This window comes from Gadus morhua, chromosome 7 (assembly GCF_902167405.1).
Source record: "Gadus morhua chromosome 7, gadMor3.0, whole genome shotgun sequence".
NCBI lineage: Eukaryota > Metazoa > Chordata > Actinopteri > Gadiformes > Gadidae > Gadus > Gadus morhua.
This window is the reverse complement of record NC_044054.1, coordinates 9,701,292-9,715,841: the sequence shown is the minus strand read 5'-3', so window position 1 is coordinate 9,715,841 and position 14,550 is coordinate 9,701,292. Positions and strand designations below refer to the sequence as shown.

General features: G+C 45.0%; 2 protein-coding genes across 3 annotated transcripts; both read right to left on the bottom strand.

The window, feature by feature from the left end:
- Positions 1-2,576: 2,576 nt before the first annotated feature.
- On the bottom strand, positions 2,577-4,447 carry LOC115547945 (uncharacterized protein C11orf87 homolog). The gene is made up of 2 exons (XM_030362463.1): positions 4,011-4,447; positions 2,577-3,200 (listed from the first exon to the last, which is right to left on the bottom strand). Exon 2 carries the CDS (start codon positions 3,064-3,066, stop codon positions 2,611-2,613), a length of 456 nt encoding a protein of 151 aa, XP_030218323.1. The 5' UTR covers positions 3,067-3,200; positions 4,011-4,447; the 3' UTR covers positions 2,577-2,610.
- Positions 4,448-8,733: 4,286 nt separating this feature from the next.
- Positions 8,734-13,545, bottom strand: LOC115547944 (G protein-activated inward rectifier potassium channel 3). Of its 2 annotated transcripts, none has more exons than XM_030362462.1 (4): positions 13,252-13,545; positions 12,503-12,711; positions 11,191-12,403; positions 8,734-11,078 (listed from the first exon to the last, which is right to left on the bottom strand). In XM_030362462.1, exons 3-4 carry the CDS (start codon positions 12,392-12,394, stop codon positions 10,879-10,881), a joined length of 1,404 nt encoding a protein of 467 aa, XP_030218322.1. In that variant the 5' UTR covers positions 12,395-12,403; positions 12,503-12,711; positions 13,252-13,545; the 3' UTR covers positions 8,734-10,878. The 2 variants fall into 2 exon arrangements, with proteins under 2 accessions (XP_030218322.1, XP_030218321.1); XM_030362461.1 differs by having other exon boundaries at positions 12,503-12,708.
- Positions 13,546-14,550: the final 1,005 nt, after the last annotated feature.

The window sequence follows — 14,550 nt, the reverse complement described above, 5'->3', positions numbered from 1 at the left end:
TCAATTATATGCCTGTATTTCTTGCTAGTATTACAGGAACACAATGCCAGCGTGTTGTAGTTGTGTTTGTAATATGAATGTGCAGTGGGGACACTGCCACGGCTTTGGCTATTTTTGCATTTGGCAATGTTTTTTTTATGTTTGTCTTTGAGAGATTGGGCGAGAAAGAGCAGTTATGAATCTCCATAATTGATAGAGCGACATTTGAATGCAGGACCATGCCAAGGGGAGAGCCTCAGAGGACAAGAAGAGAATGCATGAGCACCCCGGGGTAGGACGGAGGCAACGCGCACATAGTAAAGTAATGCTACCCACTGCAGACCAGCATTGTACATAGCATGGGTCTTTATTTTTTATTATTTTTTTTACTAAAACGTGTGTGTTGTTGATTCAACAAAAAGGAAAGTCTTTCCCCTGTAAAAGAAAAGCCAGCTGCTTACATAAGTAGGTCTAATCTACGTGTGATAGTCCCTAGAAGATGTCCTTGTAACCATACATTATATCAGAAACATTTTTGACAAGGAGGCTGAACATTAACGGTGAGTGATTTAAAATGGTCACAATATTTGATCATTTCATATCGGTGGTTTGGAAAGCTAGACTGAACAATAAGAAAGCCCGTGCAGTGTAACAGGCTGTGGTGCACCTTTAGCACTTCATTGCAAGGATATGCTTAGGTTCCATTTATTAAATATTGATTTATAACCGCATGTTAAACTGTGATGGCAATCTTTGGTAAGTTGGTCCTATTTGATGTGAGGCTGCCTGCGATCCTTTCCCGACCATCCCTGGGACGGCCCTGAGAGGAGACTTCTGATCCTCTAGGGAAGGCCCCTCAGGCATTAGTCAACAGTGATGATGTAACGGTGTAGGCTGTGAACCTAGTCAGGATGTTATGCAGGTGAACAACATTTCACACACACTGAAGGAAAGCCATGTTGGATTCAGTTGGCCCTCTTGTTTTTAAGGGATTCTCTTTTTATTATATATTCCAGGAGGATACATTATAAATACTCAAAGATGAAAATACCGTGTGAAGCTCCAATAGATTCTCTGACACATGGGAGGAAGCAAACAATCTCATGTGCATGACCACAACAGAAGATCTGGATCCTACAATAACCTAGTAACTAGTGCCACTGACAAGGTTTTTTTTGGGGGGGGGGGGCGGGGGGGTTATAACACATTATAACACCGACATTGGGTGTAGGTCATGTAGATATGAAGTCACTTCAAGGGGGAAACGATCACGCAAATAACTTGGCCAATGATATAGTCTATACGCAGCTTACGCTGCCTACCAGCACCACAACACTCCTAACAAGACTACTGTCACTGTGAGAGGGGCAGAGAGGGAGAGAGGGGGAGAGGGGGAGAGAGAGGGAGATACTACTGTCACTGTGGGTCCCACAGAGAGAGGGGAGAGAGCGAGAGGGGGAGGGTGGGGGAGAGACTACTGTCACTGGGAGTCCCAAAGAGAGGGGGGAGAGAGGCAGAGGGGGAGGGTGGGGGAGAAACTACCGTTACTGTGTCTCCAACACAGAGAAAGTGGGAGAGAGGGAGGCTGGGGGAGGGAGGGGAGAGATTCTACTGTCACTGTGTCTCCCACACAGAGGGGGAGAGGGTGGGGGAGAGAGGGAGAGAGGGAGAGGGCATGCAGTGTTAGAGACACCTGGGCCATCATCACACATGGTTACGTTCTTCTCCATAACCACTGCACTCTGTAGGGTTAAACAGTGGTCTGTAGTCATACTAGAGGGAAGACATTCAAAAGTCAAGCAAGCAAATTATTATTTATACAGTAGATATTGTCGGAGATAGGATGTGCAGGTGTACTACTACTATTAGGAGTGGCCGCTCACAGCCCACACATCCTCAACAAGCACAGCACTGTCCTCCACCACCACCTACTCAATGAAAACCACCTCCAGGCTCCACCACCTCCTCCATGAAAACCATCTCCACCACCACAACCTCCAACATCTCCTCCCCCACCAAAACCACCTCCACACCCGCCCCTCCTCCTCCCCAACCTCCACTACGCCTCTACGCCACTACATTAACTCCGATCGGCTCCATCACTCCAAATCGTCACGTGACTAAACCTACAGGTCACTGTACTTATTTTACAGAATACGCTAATTCTCTATCTATCGCTGACACTATCTTAGAACTATTCTACATTTATTTGATCTACGGCAGTTTGAGGAATACAAGCAAGAGCCGAGAATAATACAAGTGTCCGGCACACTACGGTGATGAGGGATGAGCTCCACGTCGCTGGAGAAGGGGTCCTAGGGCTTTTCTTTGTGCCATATATTGCTTTCCTTGGTTTTTATTCCATGCTGAATGCGTAGAGTTCCCCGGACCCCCTGGAGTGAAGCCACTCGTCTCATGTTCAGGTGGCCGTGTGTGTGTGCGTTTGTGTGTGTGTGTGTGTGTGTGTGTGTGTGTGTGTGTGTGTGTGTGTGTGTGTGTGTGTGTGTGTGTGTGTGTGTGTGTGTGTGTGTGTGTGTGTGTGTGTGCGTGTATGTGTGTGTGTGTGTGTGTGTGTCAGTGTGTGTGTGTGTGTGGGGGGGGGGGGGGGGGGGGGGGGGGTGCTCCGCAGTGTCAAGAGGAGACCACCGCCCGCAGCGTGTGCTCCTCTCCCTCGCGCAGCGCCCCACTGTCTAACACGTCGGGGGGGCTATCCGAGCGGTCGTCCCCGGTCCCGGGACTTGACGGGGGTCTCGACGATGGGTCCCGGCCCGGCGGACGGACTATGGTGGCGCGCGGCGGGTGCTTCGGGGGCTCCGGCGCGCCCTCGGGGTCGCGGCTGTCGCGCTCGTATTCCTCTTGCGCACGCTGAATCTTCCGCTTGCGGAGCTTCCTCTTGTGGAGGTGGAAGGTCGCCAAGGAGACGAGGACGATCCCGACCATCAGGGCTACCAGCACGAGGAGCGCCAGGGTCGAGGAGAGCGGAGGGAAGACGCCTCGGTCCAGGTGGGTCACGCAGGTCCCGTTCTCCGGGGCAGCCCCCCCCTGGCACGCGGAGACCCCCGCGCCGTGCGGCCCCTCGGCCTTCATCCTGCTCCGACCGCCTGCTGCGCTGTGAGACACTGAGCTGGAGTCGGAAGAGATATCCCGCTTGGTTCCTTCGACGTTCAACGCGGGGAGGAGATGAGGAGTCCCGACAGGCCCATCTGGGATCTAGAAGGATGCTGGGACAGAAGAAAAACAACCTCCGTCATTGATTGGCTTTCCACTTTGGTGGTCAAGTGAAGAAGACATCTCAAGGCGGAGATTTCTCCCCCAAGGGTATACACATCTCCAAGCCACGCCCATTGGAATAATCCAATCTTATAGGATACATGATTTAGAGCTTCCAGAGGGAGACACAAAGTGGAGGCTATTTCAGCCATCCTGCACGACGCACTGCATTCTAGAGCCGTCCCCCGGCACCGGACCCTGTCCCGTGGCACCGGACCCTGTCCTGGTGGACCCTGTCCCGAGGCACCGGAGCCTCTCCTGGTGCCGTGGACCCTGTCCCGGTGCAGCGGACCCTGTCTTGTTGGACCCTGTCCCGGTGCCTCGGACCCTGTCCCGGTCCACCGAACCCTGTCCCAGTGTCTCGGACCCTGTCCCGGTGCCTCGGATCCTGTCCCGGTGCCTCGGATCCTGTCCCGGTGCCTCGGATCCAGGTCCCGGTGCGTTTTGGTCCAGTTATACACATGAGGAGCCTCAAAAAAGAGATATTCCTCATGTAGCTGCTAAATACCTTCATAAGTAACCTACCGCTTGAAAATGTTATCGCTACACGCACGCACACACGCACGCACACGCGCGCGCACACACACACACACACACACACACACACACACACACACACACACACACACACACACACACACACACACACACACACACACACACACACACACACACACACACACACACACACCTATTCTACGCCTGCTGTAAGTGAGATGTAAGCCAGATGTATAGTCTGCAGAATAAGCTCTAGTTCTTACCTGAGATGTTTCTTTCCTCTTACTGTACGACGGATTCCGTCACGGCGGAGCGGCCGGCAGTGCACCGATCCGACGGTAGGAGAGCAGCCTTATGAATGACGCATTCACACACTCAGCGAACCCACCGCTTTGTTCGGACGCACGAGGCTGGTGGATGAGAAAGCCCCTGCGACGTGCCGCACTCAGCCTGCAGCCTAATGCAGCAGCATCACCCCGACCGAGCCCACCGGAGAGGAGGAGAGAAGAGGTGAACACGCCGAACTGAAGCCCAAAACGCTCTGCTTCAGATCCAACCCCACCGTGGTCTATTTTTAGATGCGAGGTGTTCCTCGGCTCTCGCTCCACACTAGAGCGGCTGGATGCGCTGCAGCCGGTCACGTGACTCCGAGCTGCATCTCCAGAGCATCATCACACCGCTGCCAAGACTCCGTCTCTCCTCCGGAAGAAGAGACACTATGGCTCTCTGCGATTCAGCCACGTTGCCATGTTCTGGCTTTGTTCTATTGAAACTCTATTTGGAGGGATATGTTTTAGTCCACCTAACGGCGTTTTAGTGCGTGGAGGTGCTCTGGTGGCTCGAGCCACTTAAAAATGGACATCTTTTTTTAATTACAAGTTTTTTTCTTGAGCTCAAATGATGCCTATCTTTAGGATGAGAAACCCTTATACAATAGTGAGCCATGTATAAGAGGCAAGTGTTTAAAGTAAATCAATACAGTATAGTCCAACAATACAGTAGGCCTTTTCCAGAGCCGGACAGTAACGGAGTACATTTACTTGAGTACAGTACTTAAGTACAATTTTGAGGGATCTGTACTTTACTCAAGTATCATTTTTTGGGAGTACTCATGACTTTACTCAAGTACATTTGAGAGGCAAATATTGTACTCTTTACTCCGTTACATTTCTATCCATAACCGTGAGTACCCGTTACTCCTTCTGAAAAATAAAAAATAAAAGGAGAAAAGAAAAATCACGGAAACCCTCAATTTGTTGTTTCCCTCTCAAACGTGATTCCCTCTCAAACTGATTAGGACAGCCTTCAGCCTATCAGCAATCACCTTCGCTTTCCGCCAAAGCCAACTCCATGGTCAGAATTAGATGAGAGACGATTGTTCATTTGATTGATAAAAAAACAGAGAAACTCACACATACATAGAATTGTTAGCTGAATTTTCTTTTCTGATATTGCATATTTATGTAAGCTGAGCAATTGTTTTTATGTTCTTGAGTATACTGTTATACTGTATACTATTGTGCTATTGCCATGGTAAAAAGATGAAAATTACTTGATTTTACTTTCAATTCCTTTTACATTCTCCAAGGTGTTAACATTTTTCATAACTCCATGCAGGACGTTTCTATACATAAATGTAAGCGCTGTGGCAGTAGTAATGCAATATTTAGAAAACATACTATTGTACTCTTGATACTCAAGTACTTTTAAAAACAAGTACTTCAGTACTTTTACTTAAGTAGACATCTGACCAGAGCCGGACAGTAACGGAGTACATTTACTTGAGTACAGTACTTAAGTACAATTTTGAGGGATCTGTGCTTTACTCAAGTATCATTTTTTGGGAGTACTACTCATGACTTTACTCAAGTACATTTGAGAGGCAAATATTGTACTCTTTACTCCGTTACATTTCTATCCATGACCGTGAGTAGGCCTACCCGTTACTCCTTCTGAAAAATAAAAAATAAAAGGAGAAAAGAAAAATCACGGAAACCCTCAATTTGTTGTTTCCCTCTCAAACGTGATTCCCTCTCAAACTGATTAGGACAGCCTTCAGCCTATCAGCAATCACCTTCGCTTTCCGCCAAAGCCAACTCCATGGTCAGAATTAGATGAGAGACGATTGTTCATTTGATTGATAAAAAAACGGAGAAACTCACGCATACATAGAATTGTTAGCTGAATTTTCTTTTCTGATATTGCATATTTATGTAAGCTGAGCAATTGTTTTTATGTTCTTGAGTATACTGTTATACTGTATACTATTGTGCTATTGCCATGGTAAAAAGATGAAAATTACTTTTACATGGAATTGAAAGTAAAATGAAGATTTTACTTTCAATTCCTTTTACATTCTCCAAGGTGTTAACATTTTTCATAACTCCATGCAGGACGTTTCTATACATAAATGTAAGCACTGTGGCAGTAGTAATGCAATATTTAGAAAACATACCCTTGTACTCTTGATACTCAAGTACTTTTAAAAACAAGTACTTCAGTACTTTTACTTAAGTAGACATCTGACTGTAGTACTTTTACTTGTACTTGAGTAAAATTTAGCAAGGGGTATCTGTACTTTTACTCAAGTAAGGAAGCTGTGTACTCTGTCCGCCTCTGGCCTTTTCTAACACAATCTTCCCCAGCTCGCTCTACCTGCTCCGTTTCAGGCAGAGTCGCCATCTGATGCCACTCAGCGGAGCTCTCCTCACCCCAGTGTCCACTCAATGTACTGAACACAGACCTGAGCGGGGACCTACTAAACACGCACAAATACTAACACACACACCTGGCTCCTGAGGGTCGCTCTGAACCAGTGGCAGGTCTTAACCGGATGACAGGGTGAAGTCCTTTATTGGCCTTTACTGATATTAGTGTGGATATCGTCGTGTGAATGGGGATCATGTTCTACACAGGACAATTCACTCAATTCAATTCAATTTTATTCAAAATGAAACCCTATGGTCCCACATTTCCAGGACATTTTCAAAATTAGGTAATGTGTTCCTTATACCTCCCTTCAATGTATGCCCTATCCTCCCACACGATTTTTTGAAAGCACCTCATAGTAAATGAAGAGACACAAAGTTTGGTTAGGGTTAGGGTCAGCCCATTGTGGGAATAAAGTTCTGTGGGAACATAGGGCCTAATTTTGAAACCACTCTTGTGGGATTCCCACATTTCTAAGAGTTTTTTAAGAGTTGCTATATTCCCATAGTGGGAATATAGGGCTGTGGGAATATAGGGTTGTGGGAACATGGGGCTGTGGGAAGATAGGGCTCCCGCAAGCACCGAGCCTCTAGCAATATAAATTGGGGTCCCCACAGACAAACGTCTGATATATAACAATCATATTTCCAATCGATAAATCATTTCATCAATAAATAACGTAACCGTTTAAGCTTGACATTGTGTTTCTAGGTGTAATATTGATGTTGTTTAGGCTCCGCGACGTCCGCAATGGTTAGCTTTTGTGATAGCCACCCTGGGCTAGAGCATCGTCTTAGCATGTCCTCACGCTCTGGCCTCAAGCCTATAAATTATATCGAAATTCTGTTTTCATATAATTTAAGATAAAAATCAGATTTTGATTAGTTGATATTGATTTGTTCAATGTTTGAGCGAAGGTTAACGGTTAAACATGTTAATAAGTTTGAAGAAGTAGAAGTGTCTTCTTTACCGCCTTCCCATTGACCTTCTTTGTAAAAAAAAAAAATTAAAAGTATAATACATTAAAAGATTTGCAATATTTTAAAAAAATGAATACAAGCATTCCAAGCTAACCTGACATTTTTTTAATTGGCATGGAGTCTCTAGGTGCTATTTTGTAGAAGGAGTAGGGTGCCAAAGTTTGTAGAGAATAATAAAGAAAGTATAAATCTTTAGAACAATAGTTGAGCACTGCATGCAGCACTCACCTAAAGAGTATTCCACTGTTGTGATCCTTCAATGACATGATTTCCAGGTGGGAAGCATTTTTTTTTAAAGAAGGACTATCTCTTTAGTTGTGATACACCTCTGTCAGTCTTTAAATCCATATACAGTTTTAAGATTGAACTAAAAACCAAAGCATTGGTTTGCATTAGGATTGTAAATGGGGAGTATCACTGACTTTCCTTTTCCCTCAATAGACCTCCCAATTGGACCTACGTATCCGCGCTCATGAAAAATGTATAACTAGGGCAAGAGCGATGTTCCCCAGATGAGAAACTCACTCTAGATGAGTGCCTGCTGAAAAATTAATATGAACAGTAAAAATGTTTAAAGAATTACCTATGCTTTGATGGCTGCTAAGCGGTAATGGATGAGTGCACCTGTTCTGATATTCATTGGCTAAGTGTAGGTCAGCCAGCATGACACATGACTGGGAGAGTTCTCAGCCTGAATCGGGTCAGTTAGTTCTGTTTGAGAAAGCCCTTCAATAGTGTAGCTGTAGGACTATGGCGCTAGTAACCGGTACAGCAATTAAATATTAAGTAGGCTAATATTACATTCAAAGGCCTCGGTGTAATCCATTCTGTATTTATGTTTGCGTCTATTTTATGTTTGTATTTAGCTCAATGCTCAATGTAGTTTGATAAGAACATCATATAATGTACTTTGTTGCGAGGCTTTACTTTGTGATACCTTCCCTACTAGTATGTCCTTGAAGTATAAGTATTTAATGCACATTCATTTATGTTATAATCAGCTACAGAGTGTTTGTAAGGGTGTTTGAGAGGGTGCATTGGCACCAAACAAATCCGCTGTTGTGTTTCAACCAAAACCATAGCATCAACTTCAATGGCAGATGTAGAAAACCAACAATGTCTCGTTCAAGACCCTCTAGGACCTTAACTCCCACGCTCCACTTTGAGGCCGTCTGGTCGATGCCCATAAATAGTGTAGCCTACCTGAGGTGGGCATGCGTTCAAAAGAGTGAGTCATTCAGTGAAGTACCTTTTGAATTGGTTTTCATGAGACATAGGCATACATACACGTTGTACATACAATTCACCAGTCCCTTTACCCAAGCAGTTAACACACACACACAAAGCAAATTATTTACCAGTATTTGATAATATAAACGACATCATGAAAGTAGGCCATTATAAAACCTTTTTCTGGTACCAAAGCTTTGTGAGGTTGAGAAACTTTATATTAAATCAAATATTATCTTTTTCTAAGTTGACTTTTGTGCTGGAAGGCACCGAAGACCACATCAAGAACACAAATGTTTCAAAACAAAGGAATGTCAATGTAAAAAATAAGGGATATTGTTTTACTTCTTTGCCTCTCAGAGAAGGTACACAATACATATACACAACATGTTTATGAGTTTGGAGAATAGACTAAAGAATAAAGAATCATTGCAGACCAGGGAGAATCAAATCCTGGCGAAACAAACATAAAGTATGGGATGGGTACATGTGGTTGGATTGGGAGCATTGCGGGCCGTCCTCATACCGCCTGGCCTCATTCTGCTTTCCTTCGGGAAGGACATTTTTAGACAGGAAAACTTTAGTGCATTCAAGTTAGTGAGTAAGTGACCCTAAAACCAAACAGGTGCTCATTGATGAGAGCCAACATAGATGGTAACAGAACTCTCGCGTCTATCAAATCATAAAAATACAGACAATTGGTTAAAGCAGAATGATTTTATCTCAAAAAGATACAGGTTTCCAAAGTTTTGCTGTGACTTTGGCTAGACCTTTCTGTTAAAACCTTTTTTTTTTTTTTTTTTACAGCGTACAGGCATTAGCACATTTGCATGATATGGCATAAAAGTATGCCTCCAAGTAAGAGTATGTAGCATGTAGTATCGTGGCCTGCTACTACATTAGTGTGCTTGCACAGCATTAGCACAATAGCATTTTAGAAAGCGCATGGCAACAAAAGGAGAGCACAGGAGTATGTGTCAGTGTGTCAGTACCAAGCTAGCATGTTACCATGCCAATGGCAAGGTAGGCTAAATGTTCTTCTCAGTGTGACTGACCGCTACCAGAAACCCATCAGTATGATTTCTACGTTTTTCAAAAGAAGAATGATTCCTTTTAAAAATAACATGCGGATAAAGAAAATACTAAGCAGAGGTAGAGTATCCACTATCACTATAAGGAGATAACTAGAAGTCAAAATCACTCAACAAAAAAATGGCATGTTCCTGCTAGATTTATATTTACCACCCACGGCACACAGAAGCGCATATCTACCACCACCCACATCACAACCAGATCATGAAGTACACTACAGTAAGACGACCCCAACCCACTTACATGGTATTCTTAGCCCAGTGCAGAGGCGTCAGTAAATGGTTTTCTCAAGGGGATGCCCCCCGCCCACCACCCTATTTTTTGTATTATTGTGTACCTTCTTTCTTTATTAAAGAAAGACAATTCCACCTTGAAGCTACTCTGGTGTAGACTTTATATTACCAATATCATCAGGGAGGTGATCTAGATCTACTTCTCCTTTTAGTCTCAAGAAACAGAGAAAAGAGAACAAAGACCCACTTCTCATTCCACTAACCCTGTTTCTAGATCCACCTCTGAGCACCAGACCTGGCCCTACGGAGGCAGCGATGGCCAACTGTGAACGTGTTAGACCTTAGCAGAGCAAACATCGTCTTAACAGCCAAGTCCCATGGATCAGTTTGCCGTTAACAATAACCTATAGAAAATTATGAAATAAATTAGAGCTATGTACTATCCGGGTGCTTGAGGACAAATGGTTTTGTTGGCCATATGATTGACTATGATCATCTTGTAGGAAGCTGTTGGTCATTCAATTAGATTCCTCTTGTCTGTAGAATATGTACCTATTCGTATACAAATAGTATATATACATAAAGTAATAGTATGTATGCATAAATTAGTTCTATATTGAAAGAGTATCCGCTACAAGACCAATTTATACAAGTTTGTGATTGCATAAATATATATTGTGTTGTGTAAACATATGTTAAAACCTTATATGTTTATGTGGCCTGACAATGATTTTGTTTTTGGCCTCAGGATTATTGGATGGATTAAATAAATAATTATTGTGGATAATCAGTATTCATATGCATTCTTCGCTGGCAATAACTGTAGCAATGAAAGGATAACAATTAGAACTGCCAATCTTTTACTGATGAGTAGGGATTTCTGGCCTTTAATGAAGCTCACCATCTTGATCTTTTGCAGCTTTTCTCTCTTTTGCACTTATTGGGGACATTTGCACTTCAAAGGTTTTATCAAATGCACCGTAGTCTACCCGAAAGGCTCCTTTCTCCAATGACATGCAGGATTCAAAGCGATGTCCCCACAGGATCTCGTTCTCCGTGTACGAGGTCCTGGCCTGGCACGTCATACCTTCAACACATTGAAGGGAACGATGCTAAAACATCCACACTAAACCATGTCAAACAAGAGGAGGCGCCTTCACAGAGAATACAAATGGGGACCGAAGAACATTGCTACGTACCCGAGGCCTCGACGATCCCCTCCAGAATCACAATGATCTCCAACGTCTCCCTGGTCAGGCGTTCCGCCCCCACCTCCCAGAAGGGGCTCCTGTGGTCGATGACGTGTGTGATGGTCTGAGGCTCCACCAGCAGGAGCCTGTCCCCCCCGGTGTCGTAGCCCAGGTTGATCTCCGACTGCTCCAGGGGAATGAACTCTCCCTCCTGGGTCTGCCTGGACTTGATGAGCTTGGCCCGGATCTTGGCGTCGACCATGTGGCTGGCTCGCAGGTCCCCGATGCGAAACAGCAAGCAGAGCCTCTCGTCGCGCTCCGAGATCACGCACCGCTTGCTGAAGATGAGCGTCTGAGCGCGTTTCTGCGGCCGGGAGATCTTGACGAACATGCATCCCACCATGAGCGCGTCGATGATGGAGCCCAGGATGGACTGCACCATCAGCAGAACCACGCCCTCGGGACAGTGCGCCGTGACCATTCGGGAGCCGTAGCCGATGGTCCGCTGGCTCTCCAGCGACAGGAGCAACGCCGACAGGAAGCTGTCCACATTCTGAAAGCAGGGCTTCCTGTCGGGGTCGTGGACGTGAGCCACGTCGTCGCGCAGCCACGCATCCAAAAGGTAGATTGCCGCAAATGCTACCCAGGTGAGGATGTAGCACATGGTGAACAGGAACAGGAACCAGCGGTACTGGAGGTCCACGAGGGTGGTGAAGATGTCGGAGAGGAAGCGCGTCTTGTCCTCGATGGGGCCCAGGTTGACCCGACACTTGCCGTCCTTGCTGACGTAGCGCTGGCGCTGGTTGCTGCCGCCCTCGCTCACCGGCTGCCTGTGACACAGAAGGTGACGCCGCTTCTTGTGGGTCGCTTCACTCGGCAGGTCGATGGCGGCCCTGCTGGTGAAGACCGGGTGGCTGCCGCTGCTGTCCACAGGATCACCAGAACGCCACTTGGAGCTGAAGCGCTTCAGGTGGCGGCCACGTTGGGGACGTTTGTTTTTCAGCGGTTTTTCTTGCTCTTCCTGTGGGGCTGATTGGAGGGGGACACAAGCAGGAGGATGGAGGGTGGCTGAGTCCTGGCAGGAGTGGTTTAAGACGCTTGTTGACTCAGAGGGAGAAGGGCAGAGTAGAGGTCCTCCTTTATCCTGATGAGTGTTCAGGCTGAGGATAAGAGACTCTCTTCTTGTCTCTAGCACGGTAGCCATGGCAGACATCACAGGTTCCTAAAAAAGGAGAAGCAACATGCAAATAAACCGTTTTCATTAACATTAACGTTAACATACTGCCGCATGCATCACATACAGGTAGAGGAGTGTGACTACCTTGTTAGTGTAAGGAGCGCAGCGCACAGAATGCAGTGATCTTGGAAGGTAGGCCAGAAGATGTTCAGCAGTCTGTATTGGGGGAGCTCAGTTCCTCCGGATACTGAATGGAGATGGCGTGCTGCCGGGATTACTCGAGTGCTTATCATGCACTAATACCACCGTGCACATCCTGCCTGCTCCTCCTGGGATACATCACTCCATCCCTGCTTTAGCCCAGGAAAGATTTCCTTATACGTATAGATTTCAAATACTTACCAGTGTTACAATGACATACATTTGTAAAACCAAGAATACACGTAAAATGCGTCACTCAATAAACAGTAAGTAAACCATGGAAATAATAATATTCTAAACTTTGATACAGACTTTGGTAGGTCACAAGGTCGATGTATTAAGATCAAACAGGGTTAGACAAATCAAACCATGTCAAGTTCATATAGATCAATTAATTTCATGTTTTAAAAAACTAAATATGAAAATTACTAAAGGTGAATACTTCAAAAGTGTTAATACAGTATTATTGGTCCAATAAGTGCTCAATTTATGAATTCAAACCCTTGTTTATAAACATTTAGTTTATACCCAGGTCATAAAGGGTATAAACATAAATTTTATTTTTTTCTCAACTGTAGCCCCCGAGCCTGTGAGAATATTTCAACATTCTTAACTGAACTATTTTAGACTTTAGACTATAACATTTCACATGAGAATGCATAGAACACATAATAATGCACACACAGCCCTACCGTCAGAGTAATGAATGCGCAGTCCTGTTCCAGTATGATGGGAGACCAGTGGGTAGTAGGCTATCATGAGTTGAATGTCTGTAGCCTATGAGGGCACAAACAATGGTTGAATCACTGTTCTCTGTATCGTATGAACTGATTCACTTTGTCTTGGACAGTATAGGGCTTCTCCAATAGCCGCAGCTTTATATAAATACTCCAGCTGTCTGCTTGAGGATTATGGCACAAGTTAAAGATTCAATCAACAGTTCATTCAAGCTATCGCAGTGTTCTTTAAGATCTGTGGAATTGCTTTTTTTAAATCGTGGCATTAACTTCACCAAACCCATAAATACCACACGGAACCACCAGCGACATATGGACCGCTACTGATCTCATGGAATAATATCGTATTTACTAATACATAAATATTAGTTTAAGATAAAGCACCAACATGAACATGACTACAATAGTCCAATACTGTACATGCATTATTAATATCATCACAATATATTTAATAAACCAAGACATGACAGTGGGTTTTTAATTGAGCCATAAATGGTTACATTTTCCTAGTTTCAAGCAACCATGACAGGGTCCTAATGTTTGACCCTTTGAAGGCCTATGACATTATTATCGTATGGCCGACAGTATGCTGTATTACCGACAGTATGACCATATGACCGACAGTAGCCCTTATGACCCCTAGGGGGACCGCCTCCCATTCAGACATAACCCCACTCCGACATTGACGTCTAATTGTCGTCGTGGCTGCACTTCCATTGTTTTCAAACGTCCCTCCACTCCGACCATTTCTGTTTCCATGGTCGGAGTGGCGGTAGCCTACTACTTTACTTTTTTTCAAACTTCCTACCATTCCGACATGAGTTCATTAATATAAATTGCATTACTATTATCATTGTGCTTAGTTGCATGGGCTGTGGTGTCCTACACTGACATTCGTCATTGGTGATTGGGACAGTCCCGATTTTGAGTTGCGTGTCCCAGCAAAAGCCATGTCCGCTTTTCCACCATCCCCGCTATGAAATGTCCCCTTTTGTCCGCGATTAAAGCCAACGTGGTGTTATTATAGCCTGATCATTAACTAAAAACACATAGAAAGATTAAAGCATCCAGCATGTGTTTCAAGAACGTGAGAGGGCATACGCAGCAGGGATAATCGCACAGTGGAATGCTGTGCGATTTAATCTGCACAGTGGATAGCGCTCGTCCACTGGGCGACGAGCGCTGGCCGATGTTCTCATTTCAGAAGCAGGGAGATGACAAGTCAAAAAATAAATGTAGAATTTGCCGTGTGCT